General features: G+C 53.7%; 1 protein-coding gene across 3 annotated transcripts in view; it reads right to left on the bottom strand.

Annotated features, from left to right (window-relative positions):
- Nucleotides 1-1,481: 1,481 nt before the first annotated feature.
- The window catches only part of RHOBTB2 (Rho related BTB domain containing 2), a 29,262-nt gene continuing 6,000 nt past the window's right edge, over nt 1,482-24,743 (bottom strand). The window contains exons 2-11 of one of the 3 annotated variants that reach the window (XR_014311331.1): nt 24,651-24,737; nt 16,852-17,053; nt 16,057-16,160; nt 15,361-15,546; nt 13,722-14,740; nt 13,306-13,424; nt 10,752-10,902; nt 6,492-6,660; nt 5,417-5,522; nt 1,482-4,243 (exon numbers count right to left, since the gene is read on the bottom strand). Coding sequence is in view for 2 of the 3 variants with exons in the window: in XM_082729242.1 (XP_082585368.1) it covers nt 4,026-4,243; nt 5,417-5,522; nt 6,492-6,580; nt 10,752-10,902; nt 13,306-13,424; nt 13,722-14,740; nt 15,361-15,546; nt 16,057-16,160; nt 16,852-17,053; nt 24,651-24,733 (2,277 nt within the window). In the remaining variant the exon portion in view is untranslated. Of the gene's footprint in view, nt 4,244-5,416; nt 5,523-6,491; nt 6,661-10,751; nt 10,903-13,305; nt 13,425-13,721; nt 14,741-15,360; nt 15,547-16,056; nt 16,161-16,851; nt 17,054-21,084; nt 21,733-24,650; nt 24,738-24,743 lie in introns of those variants that run through there. The other 2 variants (XM_082729242.1, XM_082729243.1) reach the window with 2 other exon arrangements.

The raw sequence follows: 24,743 nt of genomic DNA on the forward strand, positions 1-24,743 counted from the left end.
GTTAGCAGTTTGTAGCAATAAAGAGTATTTTAATTCAGTACATGGTTTTAAAATAATGCTATTGAACATTTAATAGACTACAGTGTGGTGTAGACGTAACTTTTGTATGCACTGGGAAACCGAAGGATTCATTTGACTCGCTTGATTGTGATATTTGCTTTGTTGGGGTGATCTGGAAGCAAACCTGCTGTGTCAGGTTTGAGGTGCCTGTATGTGTTCATATGTGCACTGAGAGTTGTTTTAAAAGGTTATGCTTTTCAGTTCATGAGACTTCTTCATCCTAACAGAATTGCAGTTTTTACTTGTATTTATATTGTAAGACACACTCAAGTTGGTATGTGTGCTTTTACTTCTATCTAACCATTAATGCTACAAGATGTGCATTTTCCTACTTCTCTATTTTTGTATATATTTCTATGAGCATGTAGAACCTTTTGAAATGTGTTTTTTTAGTTCAATTGCATGGGTTACCTGGATGGGAGCTGGAAGCCATAGAATGAGTAGGGACACAAAAGGGGAAGAGGAAAATACCTGCCTCTGGGGGTGGCTTGCGGTTCTCCCTCAAACGCAGCTTGAGCTTTCCAGCATCCAATGGCCAGAAGCTTCTAAAGTGCCCACTCTTTCCAACATGATAACTTTATGGGTGTATGAATATTTATATTACTTATAGGCAGATGTTTCCAAGTAGGGAGAGTGAAGAGAAGGGGTGGCCTTGTGCAGCCCTGTGTTTGGGCAGGTGCCCCTGAATGGGGCAGTCATACAATGGACTTGGGTGGGGGTGGGAGATGGGTCAGAGCTGAGGAGGCAGATAGGGTCTCAGTCATGTGCCATTGCATTGCGGGTCACGTGCATGGACCTCTGGCCCCATCATCTGCAGCTCCCCTCCCACACCTATGTCCCAGTTCTGGCGGGATAATGGCATAGAGCTTATTCTCAGGGTTTTTGGGCTTCCCCAGTGCAAAGGTCTGTGTGTGCCCAGACTGGTAGGGCTCAGTTCAAATGCCTGGACACTTAGGTACGTTCAGGGAGTTGATGTTCTAGCAGAGTCTGGTGGGGGCACATCCTCATGGCCTCACTATTTCCCTCCCTCTCCCACTTGCTTCCAGAGGTTCCCACCCCCCACCCCCAACCTTCCCATTCCTGGAAGACTCTGGGTTTCCTGCCTCTGCCGCACCTTGCATGTGGGGTGCTTGCATCTTCAGAAGGAGCTGTGAATTTTTGCCAGTCGGCCTTCAGTGCATCTGCACTCCTTCTCACAGGACCTGAGTGCCCGTCTGAGGAATTAGCCTATCAGGACTGGTCAGGCTTCCTCATTTAAAGTCAACTGCATCAGAGCATGGAACCGATCCAATCCTGCACTTGGTCCTCAGCAGGCACTTGGCATTGCGCTGGCGATTGGTGCCCTTTCATGCTTCGTCCCAGGGGAAGGTGCCTCCTCTGGAGAGGTTGTGGGACATATCAAACAATACGAGGCAGGCCACTAGGTACAAAATACTCATGTATTTATGAATTCATGACCAAATTAAATATGAAACCTTATATAAAAAGAGGTGTGTGTGTTTTTTCTCCCCCACCCTCCCACTCTCCTCTGAAGCAGCTTGAGTGACACGAGTACAGGGGTGTGTGTTCTTGTGACTTGTCCTTCCTATCACCCTGCCTTTCCAAATGCCAGGTTCTTGGGGGACTGGAATTCAGCCCTCCCTCCTCCTTCCTCTCTCCTGGGAGGTCACCAGCTCTGGCCTGGCTGCCACACAGCCTCTCCAGGTGGTCTATCTGGCTTGCACAGGGGCCTGCTCGGCCCCCAGAGTGCAGCTAGGAAGGGGCAGTGGGTCCCTAAGGGGTGAGCCCACCCTGGTCGCTGGGATGGTCCTGTGGGTCCTCTCCCGTGGGTTCCCTGCACCTCCAAGACCACCCTGACTCTCCCCTTGGCCTTTCTGCATCCTCATCAGTGGGCCACACTGCCCAGCCCCCCAATTGCCCCTCCCCCTGGAGTGTAGGTTTTTGCTCTCCCTCCCTCTCACCAGGAGTTCCCGAGAGACACCATGGCCCCACCTCTGGCTCCCTTCCCCAGAGTGAGGGTGCTGGGTGCAGAGCCGCACCCCCTTGCGAGCGGCCTCCTGTCCTTGCCTGTTGGTTCCTCAGCCTCGCCCTGAAGCCAAGGATGAGAACTCAGTGGGCAGGAGCACATGTCTGGCCTGCCAGCCGGCCAGAAGGAGAAACACTTCCCGCCTTGGAAAAGTCCATGGCTCAAACATCAGGGGGTGCAGCCACCCCAGACCTGCCCAGCCTGTCACCTCCTGCTTCTTCTCTTGCTGGGGACTTACCATTGAATCTCTAGATCTCTGTACTGCAAAACTGTTGCAGACTTTTCCTGTTTCCGGGTTTGCCTGACCCCAGACCCGAAGCCTGGGTCCTGTTGGTGGAGCCCAGCCCAGGGTTCCACCCATCATCTGTGAGACTCTTGCTTTTAAGTCGACATAACCGTGTGGGGGTGAAACATGGGTTAGGATCACAATACCGGGAGAGGTAAAATGTGGCCCAGCTTTTCCCCATGGGGTCACAAGCTGCTGTCTTAACCCCCACAACCCTCTAGTCTGGTTCCCCTCTTCCTGGGGCTGACTTTGCTTTGCCCTGCTCATGTCTCTCCTTCTCCCCCAACCCCCTGCCCACCAACCAGCACTAAGGGAGTTCATGTCCTGTGATCCTTCATTACAGGGACCTGTCTTCCTAGTCATTGCCCTTTCCCCTGCCCTTTGACCCCCTCCCCCCATTCTGGGAATGGCCACTTTCTGAAGTCCAGAACTGATTCTAGTGATGGGCAAAGCTGGGGTCCAATGCCACGTTCAAGCCCTGAGAAGCCCCGGCCCCTGCCCCCGAAGCCTCAATCCCAGCGTGCTAACTCAGAACTCGTGCCATCCTCAGAGCCGGCCAGCAAGGCCTGTGCATCCCCAGCTGCAGTGGGTGACGAGTCCTTTCCCGAAGGCTCTGGAATTATTTTACAGTCTCTACTGTTGTCTCCTCAACATGGAAGCCCCTGTTTGTAAACTCTACAGGGTCTTTTTCTGTTGTTGTTTTTCTTCAAGGGGATAGAAGCCAACATGTTTTTGTTGGGGGTGATTTTGCTGCTGTTTGGGATTTCGGTTTTTCTGTGTTTTTTGTTTTTGTTTTTGTTTTTGTTTTGTTTTGTTTTTTGCTAATTTTGCCCCACCGTGCTAAGAAGCCGTGCTAACCAGAGGCAGGGGGAGCAGCCCAGAAGAGCATGGGGTTGCTGCACCCAGAAACCACCCCCCCAACTTTCTCCGATCCTGTTCCAGCTGTTTCCTTCGGTTCCCATCTCTGGATCTGAGTGAGGCAAGGACGGGGAGGGAGAAGTTTCTCACTGCGCCAAGACCAAAAGCTCAGACCAGGCTGTGCCATCCTTGATCAGGCCTGGACACTCACACCCAGGGAGGGAGGGCCTTCCCACCCATGGCCTCAGCAGCTTCACCCCAGGATGTGGAAGCCTCGAGTTGGGTCTGAAAGTTTCATTTCTACCCTGACCTCTCCAGCAAGGATCTGAGTAGGCGCCCCACAAAACATCTGCTACCCTCAGGTCCGTGGATGGAAAAATGTGGCCAAGAGACAAGACCCTCTCTGTGCACAGCCACTCCTGGGAGGGGGCCGCCTCCACAGACCGAGCCTCACAGCTTCCTGGCTGGGAGAGTCTCCCATGGACCCCAGCATTCTCCACGCCAGAGTCAGATGCCAGAGCTCTCTGCGCCCTCCCTGCCCCCTGCCTCTCTGCAGCTGTCAGCCTACCACCCCGCTCTGGAACTAGGGTCCCCTGCAGGGGTTCCCTGCACTGATCCACAAGGCCCCCCTCCTCTCTCGCTGAGCTACGTCAGCTGGTGAGAACAGCTCTGCCCTTGGGGTCCTGGTTACGTGGGTCCCCTTGTCCCTGGAAGGTGGAGGGGCGGTGCAGAAGAGCAGAGGGGCAAAGGCGAGTGGGGGGAAGAGCAGCAGGGTCAGAAGAGGATGGCAGCGTCTCAGACCACAGCCGAGGAGGAAGATGGGGATGACGAGGAGGCTGCAGAAGAGGACGGAGAGGAGGGACTGTTCCAGAACAGCCACCGCCGCTTGGGCTGCCGTTTCAGGTGGAGATAGTCCTCCTTCTCACGCTCCTTCCGTGCCCGCTGGTAGTGATCCTCTTCCTTCAGGTACCAGACGGGCGGCCACCGGTGCTTCTCGAAGTACTCCTGGTTTTCTGGGGCACAACGCCAGAGAGCTTGGTTAGAAGGCGGGCAGGAGACGGGCGCAAGGAGTCTGGGACATGGAGGGCATCCAGGGGCCACCCCCATCCCCACGCCCCTGCTGGGGGCTTCGAACCAGGGCATGCCCAGTCCCAGCACCAGAGTATCAGTCCTGCTGTCAGAGCCCTCCGTGTACCCACAGAGCTTCTTCTAGAAAGTCCGCACCAGTGCCAGAGAAAGGCACTTCCACTCTGCTGGGCTCCATGATGGAGGGACAGCCTGGATGGGCCTCACTGTGCTGGGAATGAACTGGGCTGGGGCCGGGCGTGAAGAGGGAGACGGGCCGCGAGAGGCTGAGCTGGCTTCTGCGGGAAGGGGAGGGAGGGCTGCAGAAGGACAAAGAAGATCAGCCTGGACAGAATGGCTAGGCAGAGGGGTTCAGACTGATTCTAGAAGGCGAGGCTGGTGTGGAAGGTTTGGACCAGGGCAGTGATGCGCTCGAAGCTGTGGTTTGGAAAGAAAATGCCCACAGGGGTAAAGGAGACAGCGGGGTGCCCAGTGAAGATGTGAGGGACACAGAGTGGCAGGAACTCGGGCAGGCTACCACACCGCTCCCGGGAGTCTGTGCAGTTCCTGCTGGGCTCCAGGACTGGGGACATTAATTAAGCAGAAGTGGAACCACAGGGACCTCTGAGGATACCTGGACCTGGGTGGACCAAGCTGTGCCCATTTCTAGGTTGTGAAATCCATATGTTGGGTCATGAGCAGCATTAAAAACAATGGACATGGTTTTTCTACATGCACTGGCTCACAACAAAATCTATTTCTTATTGTGGAGTCCTGTCTGAAAAATGCCAACTCTGAAAAAAAAAATACACCAAGTCTGAAATACCAAAATGCACTCCCACCCCTGGAAAAAAAAAATACCAGAAACCCAACACCTTCTTTGTACTTGTGAGAAACAGATGCCCAGAGAGGTAAAGTGGATCACCTGCGGTTCCCAGCTGCCCTGCTGTTTTCCCGGGCTCCCCTCTGTTTGGCCTGATACACCTTTGCCAGCTGCTTGCCCCAGCCAAGAGCTCAAGTGCAGCCCCAGGATCTCTGGCTGCTTCTGGACGCCCTGTGGCATGGGGGGGGGGGCAGGGGGGTAGTTGGGAGCACGGGCTGGTCTTGCAAGAGATGCTCACCTGGGGACATGGCCTTCATGTCTCGGGGGAACTTGCGGCACACGTTGTTGTAGTTGGTGCAGATGTGGTGAAGACACCAGTCGGCCAGTTGGTATGCGCAGTGGAACTGGGGAGAGAGAGAAAAGCACCTCTGCTGGAGCCCTGGGGTGTGGGGTCTGCATGGTCACCCACAGCTGTCCGCAGAGCCAAAGCTTTCGTGCAGAGGGGCAAAGCCCTGCAGCTGTAATGAGCCCATCTTGGGAGGCAAACCCACACAAAAGCGTGAGAAAACCCTGAATTTGCTCCTTGCCCCACTAACGCCACTGTCACGTCACCGCAGCCCTGTCCCCAGCACCCACAGAAATCCACAGATGTGTGTGTGGTGCCTTCCATCTGTTCCTGTCCTCCTTAGATTCCCCCCCACCAGATGTCCTCCTCCACCCGCCAGGCAGCCTGCATGGAGGGGCAGACAGCCAGGCTTAGAGAGCCCACTTCCCCAGCCGCATCTGTGTGCCTCAAAGCCGCAATGTCTGCTGGCTTCTGGGGGCAGAATTCTGCACTTGGAGGGCTGTGCAAGACGCGTTGCTTGTCTGCTTGGGAATAAGGAAGGGGGTAGCTCCTTTTAGATGAAGAGTCCTCAATGACCTCAGCATGCTGCAACCACATTTACACACAAGACTGGGCCTCTGTCCCCTGCCCTATGGTCCTACGATGCCTCAGGACCTTCCCAGCATGGCCAGCCTCTCCTCCCGGCGCGAGATGGGCCCTACTCAAGAGACAAGGGAACCATGTCTCACAGCAGGCTCCCTTCCTACCCACCACCTGCCAGCCTTCCTCAGCCACCACCAGTGGGCAGACAGGGCCCAGAGTCAAGAATGCTGGAGAGAGCAGTGCCTGGGTGGCTCAGATGGTTAAGCATCTGCCTTCAGCTAAGGTCATGATCCATCGACCCCACGTCCGGCTCCCAGCTCAGTGGGGAGTGTGTTTCTCCCTCAACTCTGCCTGTGCTCTTTTTGTCTCTCTCTTTCTCAAATGAATAAATAAAAATATTAAAAAAAAAAAAATTCTGGCGAGAGGTGTTCCCTTGCCATCATACCTGAGCCAGTTCTAGGAACACGAGGACGTCCCCATCAATGTCCACCATCATCTGTGTTGCTTCCATCAGCCCGGTCACTGTGTACTGCTCTGTGACACACACAGTCAGGAATCAGCTGAAGAGTCACATGAATGGACATGCCCTCACCTATCCCTCCGGCCGGGCTCCACTGCAGGGCAGAGAGAGAGAGGAGGGCCAGTGGCAAGTCCCAGCAGGCCAGGAAAGCCCACATGTGACTGAAGTCTGCTCCACCAGTGGGGAAACTGGGATTACTGCAAGACTTTCCCAGTAGACTGGGGATGGGAAATGGAGGTAGATATGAGTTAGAGCCACGTAGGAGAACTGTTCTGTGCATTCGCTGTACCCAGTGGTCTGGTGTATGGAGGGTGAAAGCCCTAGGCAGAACCAGCTGTTGGCACTGATGGGAGAGGGTGTAACTCTCAGGACTGCTGAGAACTGTGAATTACAACTATGGAGTGAGTCTAGCTATTTGTGTTCATTGAAACTTGACCACAAATCGTGAACAAACCTTACATTTTATTTTTAAACATTTACCTTAAAGAAGTAAATGCTTTTAATCCTGAAGTTTGATTGTATCAGTATAAACTCATGAGGCATTTTATCTTCACGGGGGCACCGGGGTGGCTCAGTCGGTTAAGTATCCGACTCTTGATTTCGGCTCAGGTCATGATCTCAGGGTCATGAGATCGAGCTCTGTGTCAGTCTCTGCACTGGGGACGGAACCTGCTTAAGATTCTCTCTCTTCCTCTCCTTCTGCTCCCCGCCTAATGTGCTCTCTCTCTCTCTCCCTCTCGAATAAACAAACTTTAAAATCTATTTCCCAGCTCCAGAAACAATACAGTAGTAATGTGCATCCCAAGTGCTCAGATTATAGTCTTGAAATACCATGCCCAACTATAGGAAACAGACTTCTTAGAGAAGTGACTGATTCGAGGTTTGGGGCAGGAGATGTATAAAATGAACCAGGAAATTAAAAAAAAAAAAAAAAAGAACCAGGAACATCTCGTTATACCACATAACCAGAAAGCTCACTCTGTGCCAGCTTGAAGAGACTCTGCTGGCAAAAGGTGCAGTGTGGTATTTCAGTTTCACGGAAGATGACTGTGATTATCTGAAGCCAATTGAGTATGTTTGTAATAATCCTTAAAAGCAAAAACTAATTGGGCACCCTCAAAGGGTGAAGGGAAAAAAATGAATCTCGAAAACCAGTAAATGAAAGGATAAAACCAAGCATTCATTTGCTCTTCCTATATGAACCAGACCACTGGGTAAGCAAAGATCAGGTGAGGGGAAGCTGCTCTTTTTCAGAGTAGTCCAAAAGATAAGGAATGACTGAATTGGAATATTATCACTTTATGCCTCACAAATCAATGGATCCAGGCAATGATGCTCAGTGGCTGCTAACATCACCAAAAGATTGCAAAAGGAGAAAAGGCTTCTGGATGAAAACCAGAAATGGGGTGCCTGGCTGGTTCAGTTGGTGGAGCATACGACCCCTGATCTCGGGGTTGTGAGTTCAAGGCCCACACTGGGTCTTGAGATCGAGTTGAGATTACTTAAAAATAAAATCTTAAAACAAAACAGAACTGGAATAACCTAAGAAGTAGTTTGGGCAAAAGAAAATTCAATATGAATCTGATCAAGCCCCTAGATCCAATGGCCAATCAGAGAAAAATCTAGATTTTTTGGAACATCAGTGGGTTTTGTCCAATAGATAAATTGCAAGGGGAGAAAAATTTTAATGGACAAGCACTTTAGATTAGAAGAAATTTGAAAGGCTTTTAAAAAATAAGACCATGTGTTTAAGGATTCACACATGGAAGATAAAACTATAAGAAACACGAAGTAAGGCCAATAAAAAGTCTATCTGACAAAGGAGCAATAGGCAAAGTGTTCCTCCTGAGGATGGGGAAAGACCTGTGATTGGTGGGGCCAGGCAGAGGGCTTCTGCTATGGCTGGCAAGGTGCCAGCTCCTGATCTGGGACTTCGACTCTGTAATAATTTGTAAAGCTGAACATAAGCTTCCTGCACTGGCACTCTATTGAACAATGAACAAGTTTTAAGCTTGAATCAATAACTTCATAGAAAGCCTATCTCCCAAAACCTAGAGCATCACCAATTATACCATGCTCAGCATTTCCTGCTGATCCTTGACAAGGTACGTGCACAACCCACGTCTGCATGCTTCATAGTACAGACGGACCGTTGCCCAGGAAAAGTCCTTCAGTGGGTATTTTCTATAAGCCTCTTCACGCAGCGGCGCAGCTGAACATTTGTGACAGCTGACTTGTTTCTGATCGCCCACTGTGATGAAGCAAACTTACAGAAACATCTTTATATGTATTTTGCCTTTAGGTCATTTCTTTGGAGACAGTCTTTCAAAAGTTGAACTAGTCGGTCCAAGAGTTTGGAATTTGTCTGTGCTCTGTGAAGACCACACCACCTTCCAGAGGCAGCTCTGGTGGACATACAGTTTCAGCTGTGATCTCTAGAAGCTTCTCTCTTGCTCCCCACCCTAAAGCCCTCTGTGTCTCCAACTAGAGCCCCTGGACTCTCTCTGTAGGCTCAGCTCTTCACATTCAAATTCTGATCAATGATTTCTTCCTTATTCCTATGACCAAGCACCATATATTTTTTTTTTTTTTAAGATTTTATTTATTTAAGAGAGAGCAAGAGAGGGCGCCTGGGTGGCTCAGTGGTTAAGCTGCTGCCTTCGGCTCAGGTCATGATCTCAGGGTCCTGGGATCAAGTCCTGCATCGGGCTCTCTGCTCGGCAGGGAGCCTCCTTCCCTCTCTCTCTCTCTCTGCCTGCCTCTCCGTCTACTTGTGATTTCTCTCTGTCAAATAAATAAATAAAAAATCTTTAAAAAAAAAAAAGAGAGCAAGAGAGAGAGATCACAAGTAGGCAGGAGGGAGGATGAGAAAGGGAGAAGCAGGCTCCCCACTGAGCAGAGAGTCTGACACAGGGCTCGATCCTAGGACCCTGAGATCATGACCGGAGCCAAAGGCAGAGGCTTTAACCCACTAAGCCACCCAGGGGCCCCCAAGCACCATCTTAAAACTAATTTCTTGGGGTGCCTGGGTGGCTCCATCGTTAAGTGTCTGCCTTCGGCTCAGGTCATGATCTCGGTTCTGGGGTCGAGCCCCGTGTCAGGCTCTCTGCTCGGCAGAGAGCCTGCTTCTGCCCCTCTCTCTGCCTGCCTCTGCCTACTTGTGATCTCTCTCTCTCTCTGTCAAATGAATAAATAAATAAATAAATCCTTAAAAAACAACAACAACAACAACCCAAGAAAACAAACAAAAACAACCAATCAACTAATTTCTCATCATGGTATTGCTGTTTTCCTCCTATGTGAGTCCCAGTCTTAATCATCGGTCTGGAGCCCCAGCAGCTCTGATGCTAGGTCCTTCCCTGAATCCCAACTCAGTATCTAAGGCCCTGCTCTCTGCACCCTGACCTGCCCAAGAACACAGACCCCAATATCAAGAGCAGCACGGGGACCAACACCAACACCTACACCATGCAAAGACTAATTCCAACATCAACGGGAGTCTTCTGCCTGCCCGCATCGCCGGCCCCAGACTCCCTTTATCTGGATGGCACCATTCCTCTTCTCCAGCCCCTTGGGCCCCTGACCTGCCCCTCCTTGCCTGCTGCTTGGTTTCCCTGTGGCTTTGGGTCCTGCTCCTCCCCAGGGCCTCTGCAGGTGGCCTGATCTAAAAGCCGCCTTCTGCTTCTCACCGTCTCCCGGGCTTTTCAAGGACCTGGGGTGGCGGGTCAATGTTTATTGTCTGCTTTTGGAAGAAGAAAGAAGCAGAGCAGGAGAAAGAGCAGAAGGAAGAGAAGGAAGAGGAAAGAAGGCAGAGGAGGAGGAGGAGAACCAAAGGGAGCAATGAGAATGGCGTTCAATTCCTCTCCACTTCAGCTCGCCCCACTGCGGCCAAGCAGACAGGACACCAGTGCTGTCGTCAACTGGAGACTGCTCTTTGGGGCTCAGAGCCCTTTGCAGAGAGCCTATCACGTGACACCATCCTGCCTCTCACATGCACTTCTTTACATCTCTGTCTTCACCCAAACCCCAGTGCTCATCCACATATTTCCCTTTATGTTGACACCATCCCCTGCTGCTTGCAGCCTGTGCCCTGGAGGGAGGCAGGTGAGAGGAGACATCAGGACCTCAGGGGGATGGTGTGGGGTGGGTTTCCAGGGCTTCTCCCCAAGAGGGGTCCCCGTGTACCTGTGAGGGCAACCAGGTGCGGCAGGCAGAGGCGGTTGGCCAGGATGATGAGCTTCATGTCATCCAGGTCGGGGCTGGAGGTGAACATGCCCGTGTAGAGGTACTCCAGCACGGCCCTCATGCAGCTCTTGCTTGTGTACGGGAACACCACCTGCGGGGAAGGGAGACACAAGGCCCAGGAAGGCCCAGCTGCACGGAAGGACGAGCTCAGGCTGGGGAAACTCAAAAGGCCCCCTGCCCTCTCGCTGGCTCCCCTGCACGGGCAGCTGTCCCTGAGCCGCCCTTGTACAGCTCCGAAGGCCCCCCGAGGCCTGTCTCCCAAGGCAAAACCTGCACCAAGCCCGTGTGCTGACCACCCCAGTCAGCGGCACTCTGACATTTCAAAAGGATGTTTTTCAGGGCGCCTGGGCGGCTCAGTGGGTGGAGCATCAGACTCTCAAGTTCAGCTGAGGTCGTGATCTCAGGGTCCTGAGATCGAGCCCTGCATGGGGCTCCACGCTCGCTCAGTGGGGAGTTTGCTAGAGACTCTCTCCCTCTCCCTCTGCTCTTCCCCAGGTTCACTGTGTGCACTCCCTCTCCCTCTCTCTCTCTAAATAAATACAGCTTTAATAAATAAATCAAAGGACCAGGATTCTCACTGGCATGCTTCCAAAGCCGTGCTGGCTTGCAAGGTGTCTGAAGGAATGCTTCCTGCCCCCTGAACCCACCCTGGGGCCCCCTCCTGGCCTTGCAGAGGGCAGTGCAAGAGGGCTATGAAGGAGCAAAGCCAACCCCAGCTGGCTTCTCCCGGGCTGCCTGGGCCCCTGGGATCTCTTCCGAGCAGTACTGCCACAGAAACTGCTTTCTCATCAGACACGAGTCTCTCCGGGCTGCATGGGAGTCATCTGGAGCTTGAAGGCTGCTTCTATGGTACCGAGAAGTGCCTAGGGCAGGCTGGTCCCTCTGGCTCCAGAGAGCGCCTCGTCTCACACTCACAGAAGGCAAATCCACTCATGCTTTCAGGATCAGAGACCAGCTCATAGCTCAACTCTCCACTGAGCCTTCCGGAAGGACTTTATTCCCAGAAATCTTAAGAAACTGTTATTCTAAGGGCACCTGGGTGACTCAGTGGGTTAAGCCTCTGCTTAGGCTCAGGTCATGATCTCAGGGTCCCGGGATCGAGTCCTGCATGGGGTGGTGGAGGGTCTCTGCTCAGCAGGAAGCCTACTTCCCCCTCTCTGCCTGCCTACTTGTGATCTCTCTCTGTCAAATAAATAAAAATCTAAAAAAAAAGAAACAAGAAACTGTTATTCTATGTCACAGGATGCTGTCTTGTGCTGTTTGTCCTCCCATCTTTCCCTCAAGTGTTTGTTGAGCTCCTACTAAGGGACTAGCACACAGTGGGGCTGAGGAGAGGTGGGGAGAAGAGAAATCCCAGACCAGGTGAGGAAACAGCGTGCGGACCCTCAGAACCTCAGGGAGTTGCACAAAGTTGGACCTTGGGAACTGTGAGGCTGACTGTGGACAACCAACAGTACAGGAGTTCAAAGAAAAGAGACAAAACAAGGACCTCAGCCTGAGCCACCCTGCTCAGCCACGAGAAGGGAAAGGACAGAACAGAGTGAAAGAGTATTTCTAAGAATGCACTGACATGCCCCTTCCAGCTCCTAGTTTCCAGTCTCAATGCCTGAAACAGTGACAGAATAGTCGTGTTGGAGCAGCGCTGATTAGAGGGAAAGGTGAATGAAGCATCTTTTTTTTTAATTGTCTTCTGCTGCTTTGACATCTGGGGCCACGCTGACCCCATGAGGGGCTGCCCCTCCCAGGGTTAGCCGATCTTAGCATTAGGAAAGGGGGCAGTCAGCATGCCTTTCCCGTGCAAACAAACCAAACCCAGCCAGTCTACACCCCAGCCATCTTCTTTATCAGGCTCCCTCTCTCCGCCACTCTCCCCTGCCCTAGTCACCCCAAGGCCAGGCACCAGACCATTTGGGACAGCCCCAAAGCCTGCTGAAATTATTCAGACTAGCCAGTCCTAAGCCTGCTCACCCTGCCTCACTCATTCCTTCACATAGAAAATGCAGTGACAACTCCTGTTCGCTGTTCCCTTTGTTCCCTCTGCCTCCAGACTTACCCTGGTGCTTCCCTGTTTGGTCCCCTAGGCCTGAGAGTACAAAAATCTCTCTGCCCAATGGCAATTTTCTTCTGATCTGTGGGCTTCACCGTACCTAAGTAATAGTAAGACCTACATTTAAAACAGTGATGGATTCATCCTTCCTCATAAAGTGGGAACACGAAGCCATGTGTAGAAGTTGTGTGAGGTGAGATATGAGACAATGTATCAAAAGTGCTTTCTACACCATGAAGTGAAGATATCACTATGATCCCCCTGTCTTGAAATATCATAAGATCCTTGGCTATGGGACCTAGCTCATAAACTTGTCTTGAGTCTGGCACTCCGCGGTGGGCAAGCACGCAGTCAGTGCTGAAGAAGTACCAGTAAAAATGGCAGATGCCTCAGGTGGGAAGGGTGAAGATCTCTTTCTCCTTCCCACCTGTTTCCCTCCTAGCTTACCTCCCTGGTGGAACTCTCCACGAATGGTCCCCCAAACATGGCGGCCATCCAGTCACAGCTGGAAATCAACAGGGGCTTATGGGCGCTGATGGTGCCATCGTCCAGGATGAAGGTCACATCTGTCAGGGAGAAGAGGCATCCTGTGAGGATGTGATGAAAGAATGAGGGAGAACCCATCCCAAAGACCAACTGTCCCCAGACAGCCCACTTCCTTCTGAAGCCGCTCATGGAGAGTGCAATATGACCACGCTCCCGGGCTTGGGGACGAGGCTTTAGGAGCAGGGCCACCGTATCTCAAGGACATCAGCAGCTGAGATGACTCAGAATGCTGAGGGGACCGACCTGAACTCTTCCGAAGGCTAATGGGAGGGAAGGCCCCTGCCCTCTGGCAGTCGCTTCCTGAGCACAGTCCATACCTGAAAAGGTGCCTTTTGCCAAGCACTCCTTCACCCGGTTGGTCCGGCGGACATGGAAGGCCTTAGTGATCTCTTGGTTCATGAAGGCCTCGTTGTTGAGAATGTTGGCCACCATCATGCGCAGATCAAAGACCTCAAGTAGTTCGGCAATGTGGGCGATGTGCATGAGGTCGCGCTCATTTTCGTCCAGCTCCCCGGTGTACAGGTACTTCAGAACAGCCCGGAAGGGCCCCGGCTGGATGGAGTTATCCATCTTTACCACCACCATCAGCCGGGACTTGTAGGTCAGAGGATCTTCTGCCATTTCCTCCTGGATGCTCACAAAAGCTCGGCTCCAGGAAGATAGTACCCGGCCCCTCCCAGGCAGATAACCTGTTCCATTGCCACGTAAGATCCCATCGCTGGTAGAGGCACGGAGCCCAGCAGGCCCCGAGCCCCCACCCTCCTCCACGCTCTCGCATACGTCAAAGCTGGCCGCCCGCAGCAGGAAGTCCCGGCCATGGTGGTGGTGGTGATGGTGGTGGTGGTGATCGGGGTGACCCCGGTGGTCCTCTGGGCGGGGGCCCCCGGGGCCCGAGGGGCCCCCCAGCTCCCCCTCACTCAGGTCCATGAGAAATAGGTCGTAGAACTTGGAGGAGGAGGTGGAGAGGTAGATCTTGTGGGCAAAGATGCGCACCCGCTCCTGCAGCACCAGTATGACATCCGCGCACAGCGGGTCCTCCAGGAGGTGGGCGGGGCACTCCTCGCTGCTGGAGGGGGGGTCGGGCACCACGATGATGGGGGGAGGCGGCTTGGGAGGCAAGAAGGGCGCCTGCAGCAGAGGCCGCTGCACATTGCGGAGGTGGGATTTCCAGAACTGCAGGTGGCGGCGGGAGATGAGCGCGGCGCGGATGGCATTGTCAAAGACGTCCTTGATGCCAAACTGGGCCACCACACTGGTCTCATAGTAGGGGATGCCCAGCTCCTTGGCCACCTCCCGACCCTTCTCTGGGGGAAGGATCTCATTGGGCTTGATGGGCCTGGCAGGTTCAAGAAGGAAAACCAAACATGTTGCGGGGGAACTGGAGAAGAGGGGAGAGGCAGCTCTCCAGAGCCTGCCTGTTCTTCAGGGGATGGCTCAGGATCTGTCTCTGTCTGATTCCTGCCCTTTCTCCTCTGTTTAGTCAAATCTTACCAGTCCTTTAGGGCCCACTTCCAACCCCTCCTCTTGCAGGAAGCCTTCCGTACTTATGCCAGCCACCTGCCCTCCCCAGTTCAAAGCAGTGGCAGCACCACCTCCCTCTCTGGCAATTAGCATGCAGTGTTCCACGCTGGTTTTTAACACAGCCATACATGGAGTTCATCTTCCAGCATGTTCGTAAGCCCCTTTCATGCAAAGACTACCACCTTTTCTCCTTCCCTCCCATGGTGCTCAGCCCAGGATTGCCCACAAAGGGTACAACAGATGCATGAATGCACGGATGGATGAGTGAATAAATGAATGAGTGGACACTCTTTGGGCCCCCGCATGGCTTGCTTAAAATCAAGGGTGAGATGTGAGGCCGAGCAGACTCCGTCAGGGCTGAACAGGGAGCCATGGAGATGCACCCCCTCCCTCTGTCTTCCCCCTTCCCCTTCCCTTAGCAATGGTACTCCCTACCTAGCCAAGGGTCGCCTGGCCCTATTGACAGCCTCCAGGTCCGCATAGCGCAGGTCCAGCTGGCACCCCACCAAGATGACAGGTGCTCGGGGGCAGAAGTGCTTGATTTCTGGGTACCACATGGTCTTGACATGGTGGAGGGAATTGGGGTTGGCAATGGAGAAGCACAGAACCACCACATCGGATCTGGGGGTAGGAGAGTGGGGTTACAGGCAGGGAAAGCTGATGGTCAGCTGCCTGCCCTGGGAACAAGGGTGAACACACATACCCACCCCACCCTACACTACATTCCACATCGGTCATAGGCATCCGCTCACAGAATGTATACTAATAGGACCCCTAATTTACAGACCTCTAATTCAGCATTTTAGAGCTTTTGAAAACCCTCCTTTTGACCTCATGGCTATCTTACAGGCTAGAAATCACCACTTTACAATCCACGGCTGAGGAAAATCAATTCAGAACAGTTCCCCTAATTGTGCCTAGTCACAGAGCTGACAGGTAGCAAGGCTGAGAGTCCAACCAGGACTCCTGACTCCAAAGCCGGCTCCTTCCACGGCCCCGGAATGCCTCCCCCGTGAGGTCTGCCGAGCTGCCTTCTCTGCTCCCTCCACCCAGCTGAAATTTCCCAGCCTTGCTCTTCCCTGGGAAAGCAGGGGAGACCCATCCGCCTGGCTCCCCGAAGGCATTACCCACCTCCCATAAGCAAAGCGACGGTCTTTGTGGTGGTCTCCAAAGGTGTCCCAGAGGCGGAGGGAGACGCTGACATCATCTACCACATCTCTGGAGCGTTCCAGCACCTGTGGGGTGTGGCAGGGAGGGAGAGGAGCGGGAATCAGGGGCGATGGTTCTAGGAGCCTCTGCATGTCAGCTCAGGGTAGCGCCGGCTTATCCCTGGGGGTCCCAGACAGCATGGGGGTGGAGGGACAGAGCTGGCTAGGGTCCGGGCAGCTCCCTCTGTGTGCCGTGCCCAGAACATCCCTGTCTGGGTGCCATCTCTGCAGATCCAACAGCAGGAGTGGGCTCGAAGCTGGCCAGAAGCGAAGAGCCTCGGAGAGGGCAGACTGTGCTGGGGTGGAAGGGATCTCAGGGGGCCTGCCCTGTTCCCCACTTCACCTGCCTCTGGTTTTGGTACTGGCCAACAGCTTCTTTCTTCCTCTCTGCCCTCGTCTCTCCAACACCTCCCCTTTACCGGGGGCTGTGATTGCACAAGATGCCCGCCCTAAGCCAAGCCTGGGTCTCAGGCACCATCTCAGCCATGCAAAACACAAATGGTTAAGGATACTTCCCCTGGGGTGGGCTTCCCTCAGTCCTCTCTCCTGAGGCTCCTTCCTCTTCAGCTGCCCCCACCCCATCCCCAGGGGCCTCTGTGAGTGAGCTCGTGAGCTCAGCACAGGCGGGCCGGCCGTGTTTGCACACACTGAGCTGTGGCTTGGGAAGAAGCCCAAACACACGGGGCGGACCCCCAGCCGAGCGGCCTTGCAGCCTTACCTCCTGGCACACCCGATACTGGTCGATGGCCCAAACCGTGGGCACATGGGTGGCGAGCAGCTGGTACTGGGTGAGGGTAGCATTGCAGGCCCGGGCACAGATGAGCCTGGTCTTGCCCACCGCGTTGTCTCCCACCACAACGCACTTGATGGTCTCTACGTTTGGCCTTTCATAATCCATGTCAGAATCCATTAATTGGGACCTGAGGGAGAGGAGCGTCGTGGTCAGGACAGCTCCGCTCACCAGCTCCCCGAGGGCCGGGGCCAGCGGCTCTCCTCAGCCAGCATCTGAGTGGAGAGGGGGCGAAGGGAGTGGGTAGCTTTCCGGGCGCTTGTTCTGCGGGGCCTGAGAAGCTGGGGGCCCATTCAGGCTGCAAGGAGCGGCTGCACCACGTGAACCGCTCGTGGGCCTTCTGTTGCCACCATCCTCCCACTGGACTTCTGGCTGGGGGAGGCCTGTGAGAGATCCCGAGGCAGAACCTGCCCAGGACTGTCCCCACTCTCCCAGGAAAAGGACAGCCCGCCTGGGAGGCTCACTCCTCACCCACACTCTCCTCCTCTGGGCAGCAGAACAACAAACAGCTGAGAGATGCAGAGTCCCGGCCAGGTCCCCACCCCTTCCCAGCATGCCGGAGGGCAGAGCTACTTTAAAATTTAATGGACTTGTCAGAGCTGGGGGGCAGCTCTCCTGCCCTCTACCTTTGCCTCCCTCCCTTCCTGGTGGTGGATTTTCAAGCTGTGGCTACCCTTCAATGCTAGTGTCTTCTCCCCACCCCCACCCCCAGCCTCCTTCAGGGAGATGCCAGAATTTTTCCTCCCAGTCCCTCTGGAGGCACCTGAGTAGCCCAGGGGCATCCCCTCCCCTCCTCGGAGCCAGTCATGCTGTCTGGAGGGCTCACTCAGGTGCAGGCCCTGTTGAGATGGCAGTACAGATAAACAGGCCTGTGACTTATTCACTCCATGGCCAATGGGCCTTCCCGCCCCTACTCAGGCATGCCCTCTAACCATCCTGCACGCAGCCCCAGGGAGAGTGAGATACTCCCCCCTTCCCCCTTCAGAACTTCCCATTCCTAGGGACGAGGATTCTCAGGCTGAAACCCCCAGACCCCTGGCATTCCTGGAAGGCTGCTCACTCAGTCGACTGCATGGGTAATGGGGCTGCTGGGGGAAGCAGAGGGTCAGAAGCTGGGGCCTGAATTTCTGAGCAAATGCTTGCCTCAGTTTCCCTGTGCTGAGCAGAGAGGTAATGCCCTGTCCATCCAGAGGGGGATGGCTCAAATGAACAGAGAGTCCTTCTGTAGTTGAAATGTCATGTCAGTGTTTAAAAAGCTGTCACCAGGAAGGGACCCTCAGCTGGAGAGCCAAGGGACTTTCGGGAGCAGTCCCCCAGTGGCATCTGAAAGGGTTGAGGGGAAGAGGTAGGGGTAGCGCAAGGCAGACAGTGGTAGGGAACTTGGTTTCACCTAGGTCATGGGCCTGCTCCTGCTCTCACTCCCTGTGAGCATTAAGTCAGCGGGGGTCTGGAGCGGCTCGGAGGACCCCTTCCTGGGCCCAGGAAGGCTGAGCTCCTAAGGGTGCTGGAGGCGCCCTCACTGCTGAGCCATCCAGCCAGAGAGCCAGGGCCACCAGCAGTGCTGAGCAGCTCCGTTCCTGCCGGGCTGTAACTGGATGCCAGCATGCAGGAATGCAGAACTGAAATGCCCAAGTAACATGGCAACTGGGATTTGCCGAGTAGGTACATCTTAGCAACCTAAGCAAAAAGTGCAGCAAGGACTTTTCAATGAGACAAGCACCTCCTCCTTTTTGGAATTTTACAGGATCTGAACTCTAAACAACAAGGGGTCTCCTTGCAGCTCCTCCCCGGTCTCCAGAGCAATTGTCTGCAGGATTCCTCTGGTCTCATCTACCTTCCTCACCCTCCCTGGTGGGGCAGGTCCTAACCACCATCTTGCCTCCTCCCTGCTCTCTCCTGAGCTGAGGACCAGGAACCCCACTTCGAAGGCTCCTGGTCTCGAGTCAGGCAACTGGGAAGAAATCACCTGGGCTATAGTCTCCTATATGTGCTGAAGAACAAAACAGACTCCCCACTACGAATATGGAGAGCTGGAGGAGAAAGACTATACCCACTGGCCAGTAGAACTTCCTTCTCAAATTCAGATTCGAATGGCCTGTGAGTGTGGAAGCAGAAGGGGCAATGAGGAGACGGAGGAGGAGGGGCGTCAGTTTGTAAATCCAGGAGCATGTGTACCGTGAAGAGGATGCCAGAACACTAGTAGATCAAAGCTGCTTCAAAATCAGAGAGTTTATGATTAAAATACCCCTGCACAGCTCATGCACCTCTGTGTTGAAGGAGGAGAGAGCCAACCAACAAGTAGGAAGGTAACAAACACTGCCAGGGGTTTGGACAGCAGCCCTACTGGGGGGTCCTCTGGCTGAGCAGCCCCTTCCCATCCACTCTTCAGCCCTCCACAGCCCTCCCCTGCTTGTCCTTGGACTTCCCTCTCTATTTTCATCATTCTCACCCACTCCACCCCTGTTCCAACCGCCTGACTTCAGATCTAGGAAATTTCAGATCTAGGAAAGGGCAAGTCAATTTGCTTCTCTGGGCATCAGTTTGCCCTTCTGGAAAATGGGTTTGAGGGCTTTGGAAGAAAGTTTCCCAAATCTTGGTAAATTTGTGCCAAGAGAGCCTGGGCAGAAAGGAGGTATTTGTCTTCTTATGTAATCTGGTATTATATAATGCTAGATTACATATCTATATATGTAATTCTATCTCTCTTTAAGATACAGCCTGGCCCAATTAAGCCAGCAGGCAAAACTCTTTAGTCGAAACAGGCCTGTCTTACACGAGGATCCTGGACTGGAGATAGCGTGCCAAAGCCAGCAGTAATATAATTTTTGCTCTAGAATATTGCTACTTTACTGTATCCTTGCTGATGTATGGTGATACAACCCACTCAATGAGCTTCTCAACTTCCCCTTCCCTTCTGGCACTCTCTCCTTCAATGACTCTAGACTTTTCCGCACAATTGCCTCATCCTCATTCGTTCTGAGCCTCTAGACAAACCTCCATACACTAAGGCTTCCTGGCCATCCTGCCCCGGGAATCACAGTCTCCAATTCATTCCTCTCCCTCAGTGATCCCAGAGTCACATAGATGCTCCCTCCCCACCCTGTCCCACTGATCCCTGTCCCCCTGTCCACAATCAGCCTCCTGCCCACTGCTCTCCCAGCTCTGTGTACTCAGGCCAGGCCAAAAACCCAGGTGTGCTCAAATTAGCTACAACCCTCAATGGGTACCATTCCCACCCCCACACCCCTACACACACGCTTTGCAGAGCCCAGAAAAGCCCCCCTTTCCCTCCCACAGCTGATAGGAGGTTGTTCATCTGTGGCTGCCCTAGTCTGGTTGTCAAGGAAACGACAGAATCTCCCTGGGAGCCTGCTTTGTCTCCTAGCAACCAATATCCCACATCCTGCATCTCACAAAATGCAAAAGAGAGGAATATCCTCAAAATGAAGGTAAAAAAAATTGAGGATGGAGAGGAAGGGGGAATCGGGAAGAGAAGACCAGAGAGGGTGGCTTTTCGCAGGGCTGGCTGACATTGTAATATTGGGGAAGGCGGAGAGATGAATCCCTCCTGCAGATCCAGTGGACCGCAAGGCTCAAAGGGATCTTGAATGATCAAAAGAACAAAAAATGCAAACCCAAACACACAAAAAGAACCTTCTCAAACATCAACAAACAACACTAAGCATCTCTCCCATAGTTTGCCAGAACTCTGATGCACACACTGCAACGGAGTTGGGTTGAAAGAAATCTCTCCGGAACGGCGAGCAAAACATCCAAATTCCATTGGTTTTCAACAGAAACATTTCCACCACTCTGGACCTTTATTCCTGACACGCTGCTCTGCACACGCACACACACACACGCACACGCACACGAAATAAAAATAATTTTAAAAAAATGAGGAAACAGGAGGGCCACGACATGTCAAGGCAATCAAGTCATCTTCCTTTCCCTAGAAAAACCCAGAAAAGGTTAGTCCCCCGCCCGAGACCCCAGCAGCCAAAGCTATAGCCAAGGGGAGCGGGGGTTGCAGGGGTGGTGGTGGCTGGAGAGGTCCTCAGAAGGGGCGCAGACAGGACCGGGGAGGGCACAGGAGGGCGAAGCGGCGCGTTTCCAGGCAGCTTGCAACCCGGCCATAATAGAAATTAATCATTTACTTACACCACTACATGTGACGGGGTAATTTCTAGTGTAAGGAACACATCTCTTCCTGCTAAGCACGCTCATTTTAGTGAAATGTCTGGGGTCACTCCGCGCGTGCAAGTTAGGTCGATGCCGGCGTCGCCGCCGCCGCTGCTGCCGCCGCCGCCGCTGCCGCTGCTGCCGCCGCCGCTGCTACAGGCTCCGGGCCCGGGTCGCGCTAGATCAGAGACTCTGACAGAGCAGCCCAGGCCGGACGGCGGGCCGGGAGCGGCCGCGCGCGCGGCACTGCAGCCATTGCCTCTTCCGGATCAGCATCTCCCCGCGCCCCGGGCGCCCAAAGTCATGGAGGCACGCTGGAGTGGGCTGCGCGCGGCCGCCGACCTCGGGCGGCTGGGCCGCGCCGCCGCCGCGGGTCCTCTGGCTGCGGAGGTTGGAGGCGACGCGCAGTTGGGGAGGAGAGGGGCGAGGCCGCCGCCGCTACGCGCCCGGCCTGCTCCGAAGGCGCGGCCGCGAAGACGCCTAGCGCTGCAGTCCCGGGGACCGCTCGCGACCTCCCGTTTTCATTCACAAAAAAAGGAAAGGGAAAAAAAATAAAAAAAGAAAGAAAGGGAGGAAGAACCGGGGGCAAAAATCTCACCCAGACCGGCGGCCGGGACAGGCTCCGCCCACCGCGGAGCTCCGTTGGTGGAAAGGGGTCTGGGGGCGGGGAAGGGGCGGAGAAAGAAGAGGATTGGGCGACCGGCGGGCCCGGCCCCGGCCCCGCCCCACGGCGCCGCTCACTCCCTCCCGCCCGCCCTCCCTTCCCCGAGCCCGGAGGGACAAGGCTGGGAGGGTCTCGGCTCACCACCGCTGGTGGGTCTCCTCCCTCTACCTGGCAAGGCGCAAGACCTCGCTGGACTCACACAGGTTTTCCCCCTTTCCTCCAGGAGGCTGAATAAGACCTCCGAGACGCATCTTAGCCCTGGAAGGGATGCGAGTTAGGGGAGGAGAACGTGACATATTTTCCTTCCCCCTTAAACCCAGGCCTCCACCCCTGCCCCCCCCCCCCCCCCCCCCCCCCCCCCCCCCCCCCGGGCGGAGAGGAACACAGCCTTTTCACACAGGCCCTCCTCTGGCTTGAGAGTTTTCCTGGCACCTGCGGGCCTTCCTTCCTTGATCACCAGCTCTTCAGCTACAACCTGTGCCAGGAGTTTTAGAGTGGGTCAGTCTGTCACCTGTACCTTCGCTCATCTAGGCCTTCTCCCCCTCCCTCCCTCTTCAGCAGTCTCTGTTTCCATCCCACACCCATCCTATTGCCACCTGGAGTTTACCAACATCTTCCGGCCTCTTAAAAGAAATGCCATGAAGACACTAGTCCTGGAGACGGAGTCTAAGACACTTTGGGGCTCCCTGACTCGATTTATTCCCCTGTAAAACAAAGAGGTTATAAGGCATGACATCTGTAAATGAGCAGTCCTCAAAAGAAGTTTCCATGTTCAAGGCTACTTTGATTCTGATGATCTTGACTACGGGTAATTACAGTAGCCAGCTCAGTCTGGTTTTATCCATCTTGTCAATTACCTCTGGACAATTTTTTAAGCCCAGACTGACATGCATTCCACCTAACCCCCTCAAGCATGCGCTCTGAGAATGCAAATCCAGCTAATGCTAGTTTATGCAAAAATATAATTAGGAAGAGAAATGCATTGCCCCCCCCCAAAGCCAAATAAAAATGAATTTTGTATTCTCTGAAGTATGCTTTCCATCTATGAATGCATGTAATTGGAAGTTGCCCATTAAGGTGCTCGTGATAAATGTGCTTTCTGGCCTGGTCTATGTTCAAGAAGTGATTAGTGGAGAATGCTTCCCCCACCTCCTTCTGAACCTGCCTAGAGCTGGAAAAGAGGTTAGGGATGACTGAGTGTGCTGCTTCACTCTTCTCGTTAGGAATCAGTCTCCATAAGAACAGAATGTATTGGTTTGAATACATGCATGGGGGAAAAAAAGCACAGGTGTGTCCTTCCCACATATTTGGTATTGAAGAGCCTCAGCCTATCCTCTGTGTGCCACAAGTCACTTCCCCAGAGAGAACCATAGCATGACATCTCTGCATGGGTGCCCCAGGAGGCCATAGCCTCTCCCACTGATACCCAGTTGCCCCCAGCCAGGTCCAGAGCCTTCGACTGTTGGCTTCAACTTTCACACAACCCAGCAGCGGGTATGGCACCAGGACAGCACAAAGCAGGAAAACAGAACTGCCCCCAAATCATGGGGCTTCCAGGTCTACTTCTATGGAGTCTCTGGGAAAGAACCAGCTCAGCCTTTGAACCTCACTGCCCAACCAGGCTGCACTGTTGGGGTTCAAAGGTGTAAGTTTGGCAAAATGAAGTTGCACCCCCTGCTCACATTGGGTAAACTGTCTCAAGCAGAGAGAGCCAGGTGCTCCGCTGGGGGACAACACCTTAATTCCCAGCGCCACTTTTGGCACACAATCCTTTTGCCGCTTTTCTTCACACCAGAGTTCTTCCTGATCACATCACCTCTCAGGCATTCCCAGTCAGAGCCTCTCTTCCCTCAGAAAAGCCTTCTCGTGATTCCTCCTTCCCAGTGATGTAAACCCCTTGAACCTCTTCCCACAAGGCACGCCTACCAATGATGCCCATATCCACTCTCATCAAGGACATCATGAGCTGCCACTTTCCTGAAGACTGTGAGCAGGAGGCCTCCTCTGGGGAGAAAACTCCAACCCGGTCCTCAAGAGAGCACCTATATGGCAGGTTCGCACAGCCAGCACCACAAGCCCCCCTCTCCCAGATCTCGAAGGCTCCTGCCCAGAGCCACTCAAGCTATGCGGACCTCTCTCAGTGTGTCCTCCTCCAACCTGCGCATTCCATTTGTTTCACACATGGTTCCAGTTTATCTCCTCTTGGCAGGTTCCTAATCTCTCTTTTCTCTACCCTCGACCAAGCCCACCCCACAGGCCTTCCGACACAAAACCCTGCACCTCTCCCCTAGGAGAGCAGCATGTGGTCTGGGACACGTGGCATTGCCACGCTGTGCCTGGTACCAGCTGAGAGCAGAAGCAGAGGTTTCTCAAAATGCAGAGCTCTTTCAGGGTGAAAGAGCCAAATCTGGAAAGTCTAGAATCTCTCAGCCTCCAGGTCTAGGACACAAGGGGCACCACTAGGTCTTCATAAGAGACAGAACCCTTCTGGGCCTTTCCTCAAACAGTTCTGTCAGAACATTGCTCTTCCCACCCCTTCACCTGGGGTGAAGAAAATGCTTACTCCTCCTTCAAGTCTCAGCCTAGATGTCACTTCTTCCAGGAAACCCACCAGGAATACCCCATACAAAGTTGGCAAGGTTCCCTGCCCTTCTTTTGTGCACCCCTAATAATACCAATCACCCTGCTCTGTCACTGGGTCTCTCTTTTCTTCAAAGTCCTAAGAACTGTTTAGGGAAGGGACCATGCTTAGCTGACTTTCCTTCTTCCTGGTCTGGCAACCAGTACTCAACAGGAACTCAATAAACGCTTGATGGATGATTGAATGTTTGGGTGGAGATCTTGGGGAGGAGGGAGTTGACACCACCCAGGGGCTACTCACATGCTGTCCAGAGAGGTCTTCCACAGGCTGTACCGGCCTTGTCTTTGGCTTGCCATGGCTCTATGTTCCCTCCAGGTTTCCATGAGGCTGGAC

Source organism: Mustela nivalis, assembly GCF_964662115.1.
Source record: "Mustela nivalis genome assembly, chromosome: 4".
Lineage (NCBI taxonomy): Eukaryota > Metazoa > Chordata > Mammalia > Carnivora > Mustelidae > Mustela > Mustela nivalis.